Source organism: Myotis myotis, unplaced genomic scaffold (genome assembly GCF_014108235.1).
Source record: "Myotis myotis isolate mMyoMyo1 unplaced genomic scaffold, mMyoMyo1.p scaffold_m19_p_3, whole genome shotgun sequence".
Lineage (NCBI taxonomy): Eukaryota > Metazoa > Chordata > Mammalia > Chiroptera > Vespertilionidae > Myotis > Myotis myotis.
Window position 1 is genome coordinate 151,895,994 of NW_023416335.1, and position 20,357 is coordinate 151,916,350.

Below are 20,357 nucleotides of genomic sequence, written 5' to 3' on the forward strand. Positions count from 1 at the left end.
ATGCTAGTTTTAAAATACCAAGTCCATGGAAAATTATGACTTTATTTTTCTATTAATAAATCCATAAATCATGGTCTATCACAAGATTTATACGAGACAGCTATTGACATGAATAGAAACCAAGGGAAACTGGAGGTGTATATAAAAAGGGTCTCAACCTGAACTCTGATTACTTATAATGCTTTGGTTTAATGAAGATATGTAGTATCTTTCATGTCAATTCACATATGAAATGCTATGCATTAAAAGTCTGTCTTGACTTTTTCTCACTAGAGGTATAACAACTCTTCTAGTAATTATTAGATGCATTGGGATAAAAGGTATTTGCTAAAGCAAAAAGGATTCTAGATGCCTTTGGATAATAACCAGTCTGCTTCTTTTTCACCAGCAAAGGGCAAGCTTAATGGTTTTGGGATCACCACTATATACGCAAACTGAATTCCGACTAAATAAGCAGCCATTTTAGAACGTACATTTCACATCTGATTGCCTTAAAAGTCAACATATGTATAATTTTCTCTAAGAGAGTATGCAATTTCAGTTAGATATAACAATGAACCAATTTCGTGTCATTTCTTTTAAAATTCATATTTAAGTTGTATTATTTGAGAACTGCTCATATTTTAAATTTAAGGCTGACCTTTTAAAAGTTCCATTTTTTTAAACTGACAATTACTTGGTATTTTTAACTGTTACTTATCTATATCAGAGTTAATCAGATCTGCAGTTAAAATGTCTGAATTTGAAACCTACCATTTATTTAGCTGTGCAATCTTAGGCAAGCTATCTAGCCCAGTTAAGCCTCAGTTTTTTAAATCTATAAAATGGGGAAAATAGCATTTACCTCACAAGGTTGCAATGATTAGATGAGATTATGCTTAGAAACCTGCCTGTTACGTAGGAAGAACTCAATAGAATATCCATGACCATGACGGCGATTCTCATAATCCTGATGTGTTATTTATGTCACAATAATATTGAGAATGCTGCTCGACATCTCCACACAGATGCCCAGTCTTACTAGACAAATCTACTGCTCCCTCCCTTCAACCTGCTTCTCCCAGGGTCCCCATCTCAGTAAGAGTTACCACCATTAATTAACTGCTTATTCAGGACCTGAACCAAGGAGTCATGTGTACCCTCCTTTTCATTCATTATATCAAATTCCTATGAGCTCTATCTTCAGTATATTGGAATCCCACCACCTCTCACAGGTGCACCACTGCCACTCCGGTCTAAGGCAGCAGCATCTCTAGCCTAGACATCTGCAAAGACTCTACATATCGCTCAATTTTCACTCTTGTCCTCCTTACTCACCTCAGTCTATTTCCCACCCAGGTGACAGAGTGAGACTTTAAAATATATACCAGGTGATGCCACTTTCTGCTGAGAACCCCTCAATGGCATCCCATCACACTTAGACCAAAATCTAAACCCCTTTCCCTGCTGAAAAGACCCTCAGTGACAGGCTTACCTTCTCCCCTTACCTGTTCTCCTCACTCACTCAGCTCCTGCTGTACCAGCTCCTTTGCTATCCCTCGACATCTTGAGCTGGCCCAAACACCTCTGCCTCTCCACCTGCAGCCCTGGCAGTCCTTCTGTATCAGAGAGTCCTTCCCCGGAGAGCCACGCGGCTCTCCAGCTCAATTCTCAGCTCAAATATCAGGCTTTTCTTGACCATGACATCAAAAGCAGCACCCCATAGCTCTGTTTTATTTTTATTCATAACACTGTCACTACTACGTGTGTGTGTGTGTGTGTGTGTGTGTGTGTGTGTGTAATTAGTTTGATTCATTTATGAACTAGCATAATAACTCCATGAAATAGGGATTTTGTTTTGCACATTATTGGATACCCACTGTCAAGAATAGTACTAGGTTCTTTTCAATACATGGAGACTTCTACTTGTGTTAAGTTGAATTGGGTTTAGCCACGTACTCTGACCACTACTTAGATAAGCCCTAAAAAGAAAGCAAGCAAAGTAGTTACATAGAATCAGTTCCTCTCTATTCCATATACTTAGCAGAATCTGTACAGATCTAAGTCTGAAAATTAAAAATTCTTCACTTTTATTAGGAAATCTGGCTGCAGTCTAACAGAAAAAAAATTATTTTATTTCATCAGTGTTAGAAGAAAATAAATATTTTTTAAAAGTTTCTATTTTGCTCGGCCAGCCTGACTCAGTGGTTGAGCGTTGACCTATGAATCACGCTCAACCACGCTCAAATACATGAGATTTAAATTCACCATAAAATAAAGTTGCTTTAACGTACTGCATGTCTAAACTATGACACTATAAGCCAGGGGTGGGGAACCTTTTTTCAGCCAAGGGCCATTTGGATATTTATAACATCATTCGTGGGCCATACAAAATTATCAACTTAAAAATTAGCCTGTTATATTTGGTCAAACGTTTAATTAACTCACCCCAAATGCCTTGGCAGGGCCAGGCCAAATGATTTCTTGGGCCTTACACAGCCCTCAGGCCGGACGTTCCCCACCCCCTCTGTAAGCCATAGAAAATAATTTCCTAATATCATTTGATGTTCAATCCAGTCACTACAAAGCAATATATAAATAAAGTTCCTGCAGATAACTCTCTGAACCTCTATTGCTTTATCTGTGCTTTTCTTACGACACATCACTTTTTTATTTGCAAATATTGGCATTTTTGGACACAGGATTTTTGTTTGTTTCGTCTTTGCAGTCTCCTCTACAGTGTTAGCACAATGACTGGCGTCCTCATTTTCTGAATGAAAGAATAAGTAATGCAGAAGGTTAAAGTTGGAGAATAATGGCAACAGTCACTAACAGTGGGTATGGGCTCACAGAGTTCTGAATGAGCCCATTACTGCTTTCCTGTATCAGATCCCATGAGTGAAAAGTATAGAGAGTTCGCTAAATCTATAAAAGTGGTTTACGCACACTATTTTGTTACACAGTATTTATCACCACTATAATAAAGCAATCATTTGTGTCACCATTTGCTTAATATCTGCCTTTTCCACTTTAAATTCCAGAGGGTAAGAACTGTTCAGGGCTTCTCATAGCCTCAGCATCTCACAATAGTAGGGGCCTAATAAGTATGTTTTGAATCAATGAATGCAGTTAGGGCTGTGCCACTACATCATTTTAAAATGACTGGATCCCCTTCCTAGCTGAGTCGACCAAGCACTCAGCTTCACAGGACCTACTAATTTGTTTGTTGTTGTTGTTTTAAATATATTTTTATTGATTGCAGAGAGGAGGGAAGAGCGAGAGAGAGATAGAAACATCAATGATGAGAGTGAATCATTGATCAGCTGCCTCCTGCATGCCCACCACTGGGCATGTGCCCTTGACTGGAATCGAACCCGGGACCCTTCAGTCCACAGGCCGACGCTCTATCCACTAAGCCAAACCAGTAGGGCCTAATTTTTTTTTCATGGTTTTAGAATGCACCTCTTTTCACGTTCATCTGACAATTGAGAGTGTCTTAGTATCATGTATGGTTTAATTAGCAATATTTTTTTCTTTCTATTACATAAAATAACAGTTTTAATATATGATGGTGTTTTAAAATCAATGAATTACAGTTATTGCTAAGTTCATCTTAATGTGGAAAACATAAAAACCTCAAGTACTTACATCAATTAAATCTGAAAGATCATGAATATAATACTTGAAAACAGAGGCATTGGTTGCTTCGAGGGTCAGGAGGTATTCATTCCGTGCCTTAATCGATTTTAGCTTATTTTCTGAATACTTTGCTTGTCTCTGGCAATGAAGATCCAGGCATTGGGGAAAACAAGAAAGTCATTTTTAAACAAGACAGAGAAACACACATGAATTTTTATTAATCTAAACAATTTATTCTACATCTACAAATAACCTTCGAAGTCCTTTGAGTAAAGTACATTTCAAATCTGATTTAAATAACAAACTAAAATTACCCAGCTATGGGGAATAACAACAATGTATTTGGGCATTAGGCCCATTTGCAATGAAATCTCTTTGTTACTATTCAAGTTCTCTACATTGTGTATTGAATACTTGGCATTCACCACTAAATGATGTCCAGCTGTTATTACATGATTTTTATGTTCCTTAAACATTCTGCATTCCCATGGGAGGAAATTCATGTATTTCACGATAATTTACAATCTGTATCTATCAGCTATTGAATCAATGTTCTTCAGTTTGTCACCTCAAATGAGGACGATAAGTCATCTCAAGTGAGGACAGAAAGATTTGGTGATCTGTTTTCACTTACCTTTTCTTTCATTTTTTCAATTTTCTTTACAGAGCTTCGCCGCTGATGTCTCTCTTCTAGTCTAATATGAAAGACTGGATCGCCGGATCGCCCAATTTGCTTTTCTTCTTGTTTCTCGGCCTCTTTCAGCTTGCTCTCTGCACTGATGCTCTCCGCGTGATACATATGGTATGTTTTCATCACCTGCGAAAACGTGACCCAAATTGTTAGAAGATGTCTGTTTGTAACTTAGAGAGTAAATGGAAACAATTATATGACCCATATGTTAAAAATATCACCTTCCAACTTTCAGATTATTAGTAAAATAGATGAATTATGGAATATTGTTTCTACCTAAAGAAAAGAGAAACATAAAAATTAAATTCACCTGCCAGGAAGAGGCACTGAGGAGACAGGCCTTGATGAAAAAATGATTTAGAGTCTTATGCAGGCTTTCAGTGTACTTGAGAAGTTCCCTTAAGCTTACAAGTGTTGCTCTAAAATCTCCTCAGCATTATTAATTTGCACAATAAACCATTATTCATGAATAAATTTTAGCCTAACCTTGGATTTATAAAAAACTCCAAATTAGTACAGCCCTTACTATATTTTATTGCTTAAAATCTACTTGTCAACATACAAAACATAAATAATAAGGCTCAAACATAGTTTTAATTTAAAAATATTATTTTTTGTAGAATGAGCTTGGAAGTGTTCCTTCCTCTTGAATTTTTTGTAGTAGTCTGAGGAGGATAGGTTTTAGTTCTTCCTTGAATGTTTGGTAAAACTCCCCTGTGAAGCCGTCTGGTCCTGGGCTTTTGTTTGCTGGAAGCTTTTTGATGACTGCTTCAATTTCTTCCATAGTTATTGGCCTGTTGAGATTTTTAGATTCTTCCTGATTGAGTTTTGGAATGTTGTATTTTTCTAAGAATTTTTCCATTTCCTCCAGGTTGTCTAGTTTGTTGGAGTAGAGCTGTCCATAGTATTTTTTAACAATCATTTGTATTTCTGTGGGGTCTGTTGTTATTTCGCCTCTATCGTTTCTGATTTTGTTTATTTGGGTCCTCTCTCTTTGCTTCTTGGTGAGTCTGGCTAGAGGTTTGTCAATCTTGTTTATCCTTTCAAAGAACCAGCTCTTGGTTTCATTGATTTTCTGTATTGTTTTTTTGGTCTCTATGTCATTTATTTCTGCTCTAAACATGCTCAAAGTCACTAATCATCCGAGAGATGCAAATCAAAACAACAATGAGGTACCATCTCACACCTGTCAGACTGGCTATCATCAACAAATCAACAAACGACAAGTGCTGGAGAGGATGTGGAGAAAAAGGAACACTTGTGCACTGCTGGTGGGAATGCAGACTGGTGCAGCCACTATGGAAGACAGTATGGAGTTTCCTTAAAAAACTGAAAATGGAACTCCCATTTGACCCTGTGATCCCACTTCTAGGAATATATCCCAAGAAACCAGAAACACCAATCAGAAAGGATATATGCACCCCTATGTTCATAGCAGCACAATTAACCATAGCTAAGATCTGGAAACAGCCTAAGTGCCCATCAGTAGATGAATGGATTAGAAAACTGTGGTACATCTACATGATGGAATACTATGCTGCTGTAAAAAGGAAGGAACTCTTACCATTTGCAACAGCATGGATGGAACTGGAGAGCATTATGCTAAGTGAAATAAGCCAGTCAATGAAGGAAAAATACCACATGATCTCACTCATTCATGGATAATAGAGACCATTATAAACTTTTGAACAATAATAGATACAGAGGCAGAGCTGCCTCAAACAGATTGTCAAACTGCAGCAGGAAAGCCGGGGAGGGTTGCGGGGCAGGAGGTAGGGGGGTAAGAGATCAACTAAAGGACTTGTATGCATGCATAGAAGCATAACCAGTGGACATAAGACATTGGGGGATTGGGGAGGCTAGGGGACTGTCTAGGGCGGGGTGATAAAATGGACACATATGTAATACCCTTTGTAATACTTTAAGCAATAAAAAAAAATAATAAATAAAAAAAAATAAAAATAAAAATAAAAATAAAAATATTATTTTTCGTACCACAAAATAAACTTTATGTTCAGTGTAGAAAACATATAATAAAAGAGAAAAAACAAGCAGAAATAACCACTGTTAAAATTTTGGTATATAGCCATCCAGTCTACTACTACTATTACTACTACTACTACTACTACTACACACACACACACACACACACACACACACACTTCATTTTAAAATGACACATATCATTTCTCCTTTTAAAAAACTGGGCTCATACTAAATTTACCATTTTTAATGTCCTATGTCCTTTTTTCACTTAACATATCAGAACATTTTATTTTCTTTTCCTTTTTTAAAAATATATTTTATTGATTTTTACAGAGAGGAAGGGAAAGGAATAGAGAATTAGAAACATCGATGAGAGAGAAACATCGATCAGCTGCCTCCTGCACACCCCCTACTGGGGATGTGCTCGCAACCGAGGTACATGCCCTCGACTGGAATCGAACCTGGGACCCTTGAGTCCGCAGGCTGACGCTCTATCCACTGAGCCAAACTGGTTAGGGCCAGAACATTTTCTTATATGACTAAATATTCTTCTAAAATATAATTTTAAGGGCTGTACAGTATCTCTTTATATGACTGTGCCATAATTTACTTAACTAATTCCCTATTGTTTAGGATATTTCAATGCTTTGCTTTATTCAACTCCTTGATCTTCTCTTTGAAATAATATACATAATTTCCATTTTTAATAAATTTAGAAATATATAGAACATAAATTTTTTGCACGGTATTCTTTCAATGTATACTGTAAACCTATAATAAATTCTTAGTTAATAAAACATTTGGTTATTATTATTCCAGAAATATTTGTTCACAAAATTGTGTCATATTTCCTAGAATACATTTCCAAAGGAGAATGGCAGGGTTAGAGAACATGCACATTTTTGAGGCTTTTGAAACATACTGCCAATTTAACACTCAGCAGAACTTGAAAAGAAATCTATAATCTCTCAAAGCACCTTAGATCACATATATTCTTAATATTTTCTCAAGTAATAAATGTATTCATTTTTATTCCTAAAATAAAGCCTATTATATTTCTATATAATCTCTGTATTATTAGATACAGATGAATAATAGTCACAGATGTTCAAATATTTTACTTAAAGTCAGAGTTTTCCAATATAATTTCAATCTGCTTTTATTTGCAGAGTCAGATATCTGGACCAATTCTGAAACCTGTTTAAAGAGCACAATTATACTCTTTAAAAAGAAGCAACGTGGGTAAGGTGACACCAACACAACTGTATCAACGAACATACCAGAATTTAGTACCCAATGAGCGTGGTGGCAACTTTCTCTTAAATTATGTCAAATTCTCATCCAGAAAAGATAGGTTTTATTTCATTTATAAATAACCAGAGACAATTTTATAGTTAAGGTACAGTTGTTAAGAAGTTGAGATTAATGTAATGCTTTGAAGTAAGGAACTTGAGTTTTCTCATTTAAAGATGAGTTATAAATTAGTTTGGTTACCAGAAGCACCGCTGGAATATATGCATTTACTTAGGTTGAACCATATGAAACTGCTGCTTTTGTAGGTTATATAAAAAAGGGAGAAAAATCAGCATTTTTTATGGCTTAACTTAAGATACAATCTCAAGACGACTATTTTTAAGAGTGAAACATGGGGTTAATGAAGAACCTTTACTTCTTTTCATAAAATCTGGTGTGAGCCAATTCTGTGACAGGCACTGCTGACCAAGAACAAAGTAAGTGCTCAACTATAAACCCCGGCAGCTTGTTCTGAGCTGCGTGCATCTGCAAAGTGGTCTGTTTTTAGTAATTATCAAGCCTGTTGGGGGAAGTTTGATTGGCCACGTCAGTTTAAAAGAAAAATAAAATAGTGTTAGGAAGCAGCTGGGCAGCTGAGGAATGAAAAGGGAGTCACCCTGCAGCTGGGCAAACAGCGAGGTCACTGAATGGGCTCCACACCTCGCATTTCTAGGCTGGGCTCTGTTTGTACTCCCTGCCCCAAGCAAACCCACACACCATTTGGGTGCTGATTCCAGTTACCTCTTTAACTGAGAGGGTGAAAAAAACAATCGCTCGCGCTCTCTCTCTCTCTCTCTCTCTCTCTCTCTCTCTCTCTCTCTCCTCTCTGACACACACACACACACACACGCACACACACACACACACACCACACCACACACACACACACACACCACACACACACACACACACACACACCACACCACACACACACACACACACCACACCACACACACACACACCACACCACACACACACACACACCACACCACACACACACACACCACACACACACACACACACACACCACACACACACACCACACCACACACACACACACACACCACACCACACACACACACACACACACCACACACACACACACCACACACACACACACACACACCACACCACACACACACACCACAGCACACCACACACACACACCACACCACACACACACACCACACCACACACACACACCACACACACCACACCACACCACACACACACACACACCACACACACACACACACCACACACACACCACACCACACACACACACACCACACCACACACACACACCACACACACACACCACACACCACACCACACACACACACACACACACCACACACACCACACCACACACACACACACACCACACACACACACCACACACACACACCACACACCACACCACACACACACACACACCACACCACACACACACACACCACACCACACACACACACACACACCACACCACACACACACACCACACCCCACACACACACACACACATACACACACACACACACACACACACACACACACACACACACACACACACACACACACGTTGCTCAGCTGTCTGTATTCTCCTTGCTCATAGACAGGAAAGAAGAAATGAGGACACGTGACTCCCATCATAGCTGGATGAAAAGGCATCCCAGACAGCTGTGGGTACCTGAAAAGTCTTTTTTTAAAAATACATCACAAAGAAAAGAACTGATCTCCTGACTCCTGCTTTATTTAGATGCTGAGGACTAGTGTAAGCAGGTAATTTGCACAAATGAAACTGGCTGCCAGCATGGCATTTCTTATTAACTAGCCTGAGTTAAAAGGGAAACACTGGAGTCTGACCTAACGGAGCAAGAAAAGGGTGTAACCAGCTCATCATTATGTAGTTCAGCATAACAGCTGAGGATTCTGTACGCAGTTCAATGGCAATGTACAGAAAGGAAGTTTCTTTGTTCAGTTTCCTAATCTTAGGGTTTCCGCTATTCTCTAAAATGTTAACAGTTACAATGAATGAATGTAAAAGTTGGGGAGAAAAACACTGAAAGCTTCTTTGAGAACTCTAATTGTAGATAATGAGTGCAAGCACAAACTGCATTATTTAAAAGGTGAACTGTTGACAGAAGTTAAATGTGTTTTGTATTTAAAATAAAATAACCAACAGTTCCCTTTTTCGGAGAAGTAAAAGAAAGCGTTTATTTTTTTAAAGATGCATTTTCAATGCATATGGCAAAGAAAACCACAGCTTCTCCAGCAGCTTAATGCAAACACAAGCCTTTGCATACCAAATGGCACGAGAGGCGTAGTTCCACTTAAATGCGCTCCAATAGCACAGTTCCCTCTTTGAAACCCTCTCCACTAGAACTTCATGCATAATTCTCTCTCGAACACATTCAATTTATCCTTCTGCTCCCTCTTTCCTTAAGTGCAGGAAGAATATAGTCAAGAAGAAGGTGACCATATCACGGATTTATTTGTGAGGTTGCAAAATCCTGACAGACCAATATATCGGACACTACTCTTGTACTTTAAATCAGTATAATCAAAATATCCATAGTGAATTTCAATATTCAGCACCAAGAGATCATTATGTGTTTGAAAACCATCCATGTGTTGGCAGAGATCAGTGGATTAAGGCTATAAATTCTACTTTTTGACTTCTGGCTCAGAAGTTAGAAGGCGTGGCTCCAGGAATGGATCTACCAGCCACCAGGTGTGGGGAAGTTATTTAACACTTTGCTCATCTTACAAGGTTTTTGTGGACGCCCAATTGTGCATCCCTGTGTGTGTGTAATTTAAACTTTACTGAGTACTTACCATATATGTGTGTACATATATATACTATTTATACCATTAATATATGTACATATATGGAATATGTATATATTTAGCTAAACAAATTTATATAATGCTCACTATAGTGCCAGAGATTGTTCTAAGCATTTTACAAAAAAACATTTTATTTAATCCTTCTAAAAGTTCTTTATCAGGTAGATGCCTGTATCTTCCCATTTCACAGATGAGGTCAGTAACTTTCCCGAGGTCACATGGCTGGTAACGGCAGAACCAGAGGTGTGGCTGGGACTCCGGCAGCCAGGCTCCAGGTTGGTCTGGACTCTTAGGCCACACCCTTTGGAAAGTCATCTACAAATGGAAGTGCTCTTTGCCTGGGGGACAGAGTTACTTTTGCTTATATTCAGGAATTGAGAAAGAGAAGGAATGAAAGGTAAGTATTTATTCATTCAACATTTGCTTGGGCATAAAAATAAGTTTAAATTTTTGGAGATGAAAAAAATGGGCCTTGGAGATTCTCATGGACACAGATGAAGGGCATTCAGGCTGGAAAGACAGTATCGGCAAAGGTACAGTGGAGCCCATGCAGGTGAGGTAGGCACAAGGAGACCAAGATGGCAGAGAAGGGGTCCAAGGATGTGCTAAAAAGTGGATGGTTGGGTAATTGAGCTGAAGGATAAAACTGGGGTAACTGGTTTGGAGAAGATCAGGAGGCATGAGGCCCCAATAAAGAAGTGTTGCATTTATCCTACAGGGGTTTGTGAATACACAGAGGTGTAAACAGAATGGTCAAAGCAGTATCTTAGCGACAGTCTGGTGAAGAGAGGCAGGATGGGTGTACAGTGGCCTCAGAGTGGAAGAAGAGGGGATGGGAAGTAAGAAAGAGGATCCGGAATGACAGCTCCAGGGCCTGTTCTCTGCTCTCCCTCTCTCTGACCTTAAACTTGACGCTATGCCCTCTGCCTTGCGGCTTAGGTGCCCTTTCAGTCTGGTCCCCACACCAGCTCAAGCAGCACTCTGTGTCCTGCCCAAGTCAAGCGCTTGAAGCTGCCTCCTCAACATTTGTACTTTCCTGCTTCTGTGTTCTCTCCCAAGCCAATCCCACTGCCTGGGGTGCCCTCCCCTAGGACCTCCTCCTGGGAACACTGTGACTCACCCTCCAAGACACGCTCAAATCTCACCCACTGCTAGGTGTTGTTCCCTGGTTTGCAGCCAGTGTGACCTTGTTCTTCTGACTGCCAAGACCTACTTATGGATTAGACTGAGACTCTGTGCCCCGTGTTATAGATATTTGTGTACCACTCCGTATTATAGATTGTAAATCCAGCTAGGGCACCAATAACATCTTAGGTGCCTTCAGATCCTTAATATTCCCTTATATACAGTAGGAATATAATAGGCATTTGGTGAGCAACAAATGAAGCACAGAAATCCGTTTTACAGTCAGCTTGTCCTTTCATCTAACAATATTTACTAATATTACTAGCATGTACCTGGCATTGTTCTTCTCCACCACCAATGAATACCTGAGACTGGATTGATGGGGTGATAAATAGTTCTAAATCATTTGTGAAATATAGTTAGTACTGGAATTTATGGTCCTTCAGAAAAAGTGTGGTAGGGGTGGTGAAAAGCAGTATGTCAGTGACAATATTTCCTAATTCCATACATAGCCTGCTGTTTTACTAAACCCATCAATCACTAAAAGCTCTTCTGAGAAACTGCATTCTATGGGTTTCCTTAAATATCAACAACCTGGGATAAAGATCTCTTCTCTACAATCAATACATAAAGGGCTCTAGTTGTTACTGAGTTTCTCCAAGTGCCAGACTCATAAAACCATCGGGTTGGGGCCCACAGCCTTGGAAACCCATCCCTGTCCTTTCCCAGGAAACTCTCAGGTTCATGGTGCGAGCATGGTCTCCCCGCTGAGCCCCAGGGGGCCGTGTTGCAAGGAGCCTGGCTCCTCCAGGGGCCCACACAGCCCCAGTCCCTCCCTCCAGGTTAGGGCCTCTGCTCTGCCATGCGGTGCCTCTGGTGGCTGAGACAGAGGTGGTGCGCAGGGGCTACCTTAGGAGAGCACTCAGAGCACGGCCTGCTGGGGCCTTACACCTGCAATCTCAGGCCGTCTTGCTCTTCCCTGTACTGAGCCAAGCTTGGGGTAGAATCCGGCCTCTGAGACAGGCAGACCTGGATTTGAGTTCTGATGCTACTGCTGACCTGTTGGACACGTTTCTTAATTTTCTTGAGCCCCAGTTCCTCTGAGCTAAAATCGGGAGCAAATGATAGAATGCCTGGAAGCACATTACAGGCTGGGTAACTGTCGTTCCTGACAGTTTCTAAGGTGCAATGTAGACGTGAGCATTCAGGCTCTGGGGCCAGGCTCGCTGGCTTCATATCCAGGCTCTACGCAAGGAGGCACAGGCCACTGTCTCCCACAGGCAAAGCAGCTGGGAGAACGAACCCAGGGGCAGCGGAAGCGGAGGCGACGGAGGCCCTTTCTGCTATTTCATGTTGCAACACAGGCTAGCGGAACACTCATAGGCCAGGGAGGAGTGCCCAGGAGCTGATGCACAGATACCTACCTGTTCATAAAACACTACCTGAGTTCACACTTTGAAAAGGCCTAGCTAACCTATCTGCAATGTACACCTCATAAGTAGCGCCCTTTTGATGCCTGCTGACAGTTACTGTAAAACTAAGTGGACATTAGCCCAGGTTTCAGGGAGCAGTTTATATTGATCTCATTTATTCATCAGCCCAACAGGTAGTGAGTACCCATAAGCCAGGCACTGCACTGGAGCTGAAATCCCTACCCTACTCTTCCTGTGAGACAAACAGGAGGTAGGAAGGGGCAGTCACTTACTTCAGGGAAGGCTGAATGGGAGGCAGGTGGAGAAGAATTCCTAGGCTTTTTTAAAAATCAGCTTATATTTAAGTCTGGGGACTCACTTGGGGAGAAAATTTGCAGGGAGCCTATGTTTTATTTATATAAAGACAGGAGAGGCCAACCCTCAACATTAATGGCACTCTGTCAAAACCTACAATGGATCTCTCAGTCCCCACCCCCACCGCTACCTCCCACTTTTATGCTCATTCACAGCATCAACGCTGGAAAAGCTACTGATCCCTGAGGTAATTAATGAGTGTCAGTAGGATGGTCATGATAATGAGTTTTTGTAACCCACCTCCTCTCATTAGATTCACATGGATCTCTATAAGTCAATGAAAGCAGAACTTACAAAACTTAATTATATTTGCAAAGTAACATTGACAGGAGAATTCACTTTGAGAGGTAGTATACTGGTGGCTAAGAGCTCAGACTCACAGAACAGACTGTTTGGGTTCAAGTCCTATCTGTGTGGTTACTCGCTGTGTGATCTTAGGCAAGTAACTTCAGCTTTCTGTGCTTCAATTTCCTCACTGTAAAGTCAGCATAACAATATTACCCACTGCATAGGGTAGTAGGGTAGTTGGGAAGATTAAATGTGTCTATATATATATATATATATATATATATAAAATGTCTCTCTCTCTCTCTCTCTCTATATATATATATATATATATATATACACAGAAAAAAAGAGCTTGACAAATAATAAGTGCACAGTAAATGTCTGCTACTGATATTTGAAAAAAGTACCATAAAATAATTCATTTTACTAATGGGTAATGATTTGTCCATGACTGGAAAGATGGTCATTTCTAACAGAGGTGAAGGGAAAGAAATTAGCAATATTTCCTCTTAAGGGGATGTTAAGAATTTTAGCAAAGCTCTTGAGATTGAGCAAATAGGTCGAGATGAACAAATAAACAGCATGAGACACTGTCTTTATAGCTAGTTGATCAAAGGAAACTTGAGGTATGTTGTGACTCCACTGAAATGAAATCAGTATGACAGTCTGAATTTATCATCATTTATAATCCAAACAAATGCTTTGAACAAAAGGCATTGTCTGGGATTCTGGACCCTGCTGACTAGGGACTGCCAACCAACCAAATGACAGGGCAACAGAGATGCAGAGAATAAAGAAAACAAAGGGAAAATAGAGAACACATTTGCAAAGGGAGGAAATATGGTTAATGAAAATCTGTTTGGTGTAGGGCTAAAGATTTTGTTCCAGAATTAATAGTACAGAACAACATTTTAATGGAAAGAGTTCAGGTCTATGAAATTCAATAAACCTGAATTTTGGTCCTAGCTTTGCTGCCAAATAGCTTTATAACCTCAGTCTTTCTGACCTTTAGCATTGAGCCTCATCTATTAAGCCTCATTTATTAGAGGTACCATGACAACATAAGGTCTCCCTACAGGACCAAAATTAGGGATACAATCAAATCTAACTGTACATCTCAAACACCTTGAAAAGTGTGGAACGAGCCCTAACCGGTTTGGCTCAGTGGATAGAGTGTCGGCCTGCAGACTCAAGGGTCCCAGGTTCGATTCTGGTCAAGGGCATGTACCTTGGTTGCAGGCACATCCCCAGTGGGGAGTGTGTAGGAGGCAGCTGAACGATGTTTCTCTCTCATCAATGCTTCTAACTCTCTATCCCTCTCCCTTCCTCTCTGTAAAAAATCAATAAAATATATTTAAAAAAGAAAAAGAAAAGAAAAGTGTGGAACGAAAGAGAAAGTACAAACTAGAGGCCTGAGCATAGAGGGAAAAACTGATTGTGTAACTAGAAGGCTTCTTTCCTGGAGAATTTGAATAGGTCCCTCTATAAAAAGAATATTTGCTTGGCCGGTGTGGCTCAATAGTTGAGCATTGACTTATGAATCAGGAGGTCCTGGTTCTATTCCCCGTCAGGGCACGTGCCCAGGTTGCGGGCTCGATCCCCAGTGGGGAGGGTGGGCAGGGTTGCGGGAGGCAGCTGATCAATGATTCTCTTTCATCATTGGTTTTTCTCCCTCCCTTTCTCTCTGAGATCAATAAAAATATATTTTAAAAAAAGAATATTTGATGAAGCTCAGAGGAAATAGGTAGGATGGCATTTAGTAGTCTATCTGACAAAATAATCCATAGAATCATTCCTATTTTTGTTTTCTGTTGGAGATTTACTGTTTCCTTCTTCCTCTGCAAGAGCCAGTGTTAGTAGAAGGAGTGTTGTGTCCTAGATACCCCAGTGTGAGAGCCTCAACCGGCCAGTGCCCCGCCCAGGACCTTGAAGCAAGGCTTCCTTGAACTCTGCTGGCCCACAGCTCTCTCACCTGTAGAGACCTCTCAGGCCCTTCCCACCTCTGAAAATCTGTGAGTCCATGATTTCAGGTAATAATCTGGCAACAACTAAATACCATAAGAACTTATTTTCTGGGGGAAAATATGCAATGTACTTCTCAGTGACTAAAAGGGTGGATATTTTTCAGTGTTAGGGTAAGTGGATGATACATTTTTTTAAATATATATTTTTATTGGTTTCAGAGAGGAAGGGATAGGGAGAGGGAGATAGAAACATCAATGATGAGAGAGAATCATTGATTAGCTGCCTCCTGCACGCCCCACTACTGGGGATTGAGCCCCCAACTGGAACCGAACCCAGGACCCTTCAGTCCGAAGGCCAGTGCTCTATCCACTGAGCCAAACCAGCTAGGACAAGTGGACAATAAATTTTAACCAAAAGGAAAAGCCAGTGTAACAAATCATACTAATTCACTCCTGCTTCTGTGGGCCAGAGGCAGCAAGGAGTACACAAGCCATCCACGGTGAGGGTATAAAGTTCCTCCTAGAATTCACTATGGGCTCCTAGGCCAGAGCTCATCTGCCTTGCTGCACAGAAAATATCTAGAAATGAACACACTGTTATATTGATGAACCTGAAACGGGGAGATTGATCAGTCATTAATTAGCTCCCAAACTGATCGCTGATCAATCATCAAGTGCTCATTAAGGAGGATAACCCAGGAACGACTTGGTAGGTTCGTGGTTGACACACCTATGGATTCGCTACACCTTTTATTTTTGACTGTTATATTTAAGTTAAAGCAGGGCAATAGTCATCGTTTTCAAAATGCTGAGTAGAACAATTTTGAAATGGCAATATAAATTGCAATTAGTTTCAGAAGATTTTGTTACTATAATAAAACTATTTAACGAGAAATTACTAATTTAGAGGACAAATTGTTTTATGCCTTATTCAAAATAAAATGTTTCTATTTGTAACATAAGTCATTTATATTTATTAATCTTAATCGGTGCTAGCTCTATTTCCAGCCGTGACTAGAGGTAATTTCTAATTGAAGTCTTTGAGTCATAGACAGGGGTTACTGGCTTTGTTTATCTCTAATGAACTCTCGACAAACATATATAATCAGCAGAATTTCTGGAGCCCCCTACTATGTATTACAAATAGACCTTGTCTTACTCGATTCTATTACATTCTATTACTAGAAATCCAATTATATTTCATTCCTTATTGGTTTACACTAGTTCATTAGTTCCTAAGGGTAATTTCTAATGAGAGCAACTAACAATTTAGTGTAATCTCTGCCCACTTCACAATTGTCAGATATTTCTAACATGAAATAAATGTCATTTCACCTAGGAAATTCTGATTTGGCAAAAGATATTTTCCTTTTCTCTCTCTCGAGTCCTTCACTTGCAGTCAGGGAAAAGAGAAAGTGGGCAGAGGCTTTGCAGAAAGTCCAGCTTGATACTCTCCCTATTTTCCTATCAACCATTTGCTGGTACTCTGACAATATCAAAGTGCATGGAGTGCCCTGCACAGGCATGTGGTTTCGTGTAGCTTGCTCTCCTCTTTTTGGAACGTCCTTCACCCTTCCTCTATCACGAATTTTACGTGTCAGCTTCACCAGGGAGCCCCTACCCACCCACCCACCTCCACACCCACCCCCGGCCCCAGGGTGGCTCCGTGCTTGCACAGAGCTGTGGAGATCTCTATCTGGCCCGACACCCCACACCATATGCAGGAATAGCTCATCAGTCACACTAATAGGACCTATATATCTGTTGAAAGGCACCTCCCAGCCATTCGGTGCATTATTTGGATGGAACAGAGATGACCCCATACAATTTTAGAGTGGAGGCAACAATGCCTGTAGTGCTTTCCAGTCACTGAACAGGGAACAGATTCGGAGATTTGGGACAAATGCCGAATAACTGAATTCCATAAATGCTAGCACCTCACAAATCACAGCCCCTCTCCACATACCTGATGCACAGCCACCCTCTGAAGAAGGGGGGGGGGGGTGTTCTTAAAATCATAACCTGTTCCATTTCTAAAAAGCTCAGGAATCTTACTGCCTGTGTTCAAATCTTTGTTTTGCCTTTTAGCATGTTCCATTGTTGTCTCACCTCTAATTAGAAATCCGAACAGTACTTACCAGAACACATGTCAGGCACCTGCAGTGCTAACTGGCACACAACGAACGCCAGTACAATGAAAAAAACACCCGTCTCTGCTATCATGTCTTTAAGCCACAGTGAGCCTTAGCCCTGTTGTGCTCACTTGTTTATTCTCATACACCTGAAAGCTGAGAGCCGAGGGATGGCTTTTGTTTTATGGATCAAAGAAACGGAGCTGCAAAGAGACTTAATCCTTGCCCAACAAGTCAACAGAGAAAGTCAGTGAGAGAGAAGGTCATGCAGAAAGTCCTTATTTCCAAAAGGCTTTTCAGAAAAGTCTTCAGGGGCACTGAAACACAAGTTTAATCTACTGAAAAAAATACCCAAGAGTTGGCACATGAATACATATTAACCAGGCCACACAGAACACGGCGGCTACAGAAGTGGCAGAGTATCAAGGAGTTGGCAATGTTGAGGGGAAAGCACATGTATAATGAAAGGCCAATGAATTTACTAGAATTTCAGTCACCTGCAGTTTTAAATATTTACTTCTTTTCAAGGAAACGTGTCACATGTCTTCAATATTACATGTATGTATTAGATAAATGAGTTATATGGTTCAGTATTTGAAGTATTTAAGGAGAGGATACAAGATGTTTGAAATCTTAAAAGCCCCACAACCCTTAGAATTGCAGCATCAACTAAAAGGCAAAGTGTGATGTGGAATCCTTTTCTTTCAATGAAAAATTATTTGGAATTTAACACATATACCCTAAGCCTCAAATCCAATACTTCTCACTGCATTTATGGAGAAGGAGGAGAAGGAGGAGGAGGAGGAGGAGGAGGAGGAGGAGGAGGAGGAGGAGGAGGAGGAGGAGCTGTTAAGCTGTGTAAGAAAACTTTCTGAGTTGTCAAACTGCTTTGGAGTAGATGTACAACCATCTTTTGATGCCTGTGTTCTTAATCATCTCATTTTGGTATTCTTCTGAAATCTTTCAACTCCTGATTTTTCCTTTCTCTCTAGATATGGCTTCAGAGGGAAATTCTATGAATATGCCTTGTGTTCTTCCTAATTGTATGACTTGGCTCACTTTGCTCCTTTAGCCTCCAAAGCCTACCCCCCCCCCCCCCCCCCCCTCCATCTCCTATTACTGAAATCCTGTCCATTTTCAGACCCTTTCCTTTGAATTTTTCTCAATCCTCATGTGGAATTAATTTGTCTCTTTGGATCTCCAAAGCCCTCTGCCTGGACATCTCTGCTGGTACAGAATGGTCTGCCTTATGTTATAATCACCCATAAAAAGAGTTCTGCCTGGTCTGAGACTTCCTAGCTGTGTGACTTTAGGCAAAGTACTCAACCTCTCTGTGCCTCAACTACCCCATAAGAGCTGTTAGAAGAACTTAAAGAATTATGTGCAAAGTACCTGAATATTAGAATAGTACCTGACTATTTTAGTACCTAAATATTACCATATATATACTAAACAAAGCTAAGTCCTTTAATTATCCAATTAAAAAAATCCTGATTAAGATGTCTGTTATTAAAGCATTCTAATAATTTAAAAGTTCAGACTCTGTAGTTCAGGATCTAATAGTTTGGATAATATATCCTTTGAGAAGGACTCTTGATATGAAACATTCTATAGAAATTTTTTGTTTTTACTAAACTATACTTTCTAACACTTTCTTTTTCATATCTAAACCAAATAAAATTTTTTCAGTACTAGTACATACTGTTCACTTCTTTTCAAAGACAGTCTTATTTGTAGTTCATAAGCACCAATCAGAGCTAATTCTCAAATCTCTGAGAGAAAATGAAAATTCCAAGCAGGAGCTGGGGGGCACTTGGCCTCATTAATGAGCGGGGTGTCCTACGAGACATCTACACATACAGCTTTTAATCAAACAGTTGTCCTCACAGATCCTTGCAATGGGAATTTTATTAATCCCAATCATTTTGGCAGGAAAATGAAGCCAGGATAAATTAGCTAACCTATTGTCAACACCAGGATCAGAACCCAGAAGTTGGCCGAGTGCTATGAGCCCAACACCTCTCTTTCTTTCCATCTAAGTGTCTAGTAATAAAGCCAGGGAAAGGCTATATGGAAACACTTCATCAGCCCGAGATCTCTAAATAGAGTGCTTTTTAACAAAGCTTTCCAGGTGGCATCGCAGAGATATTCCAAAGAGGCTTTTAATTTGGGCGCTTTTTACATATCCTTTATGCCTTCTTTCTCTTTGTTCAGTGTTTTGTTCTAAGACCCAGACTTCTTTGTAGTCCATCTCAAAGGAATGAATTTTCATTTTCACTACAGAAATATATACTTCAAATACTTAAAATGCCCTTGAGCTAAAATAACGACTTAACCAAAATATAAAAATAAAAAACCTCTTTGAGGCTCAGAGACAAATCTTCTGATAGGGGGTGGGTGGCAAGTACCTTGGGCTCTCTCAGAATGACTTCTCCACCTTGCCTTGGGCATGTTTCTGCCTTAGCGAAGAATGCATTAACTCGGGGTCTTGGGAGGCTCACAAAGCCAGCCAGAAAAGCTTTCTTCAGCAGTCCTCCGAGGCGGAGTTTGCAGGGAAGGGCTTGAAATAATAAACAGTGCCTTCCCTCCCATCTCCTCTAAAAAATAATTAGCTTTTTATTTT

The 20,357-nt window shown here is 40.2% G+C and overlaps 1 protein-coding gene across 3 annotated transcripts in view; it reads right to left on the reverse strand.

Annotated features, from left to right (window-relative positions):
• SRGAP1 (SLIT-ROBO Rho GTPase activating protein 1) overlaps nucleotides 1–20,357 on the reverse strand; it is a 277,626-nt gene that overhangs the window by 88,385 nt on the left and 168,884 nt on the right. For all 3 annotated transcript variants that reach the window (XM_036299100.1, XM_036299101.1, XM_036299103.1), the window contains exons 5-6: nucleotides 4,253–4,435; nucleotides 3,628–3,756 (exon numbers count right to left, since the gene is read on the reverse strand). In XM_036299100.1, the coding sequence (XP_036154993.1) occupies nucleotides 3,628–3,756; nucleotides 4,253–4,435 (312 nt within the window). The remainder of the gene's footprint in view (nucleotides 1–3,627; nucleotides 3,757–4,252; nucleotides 4,436–20,357) is intronic.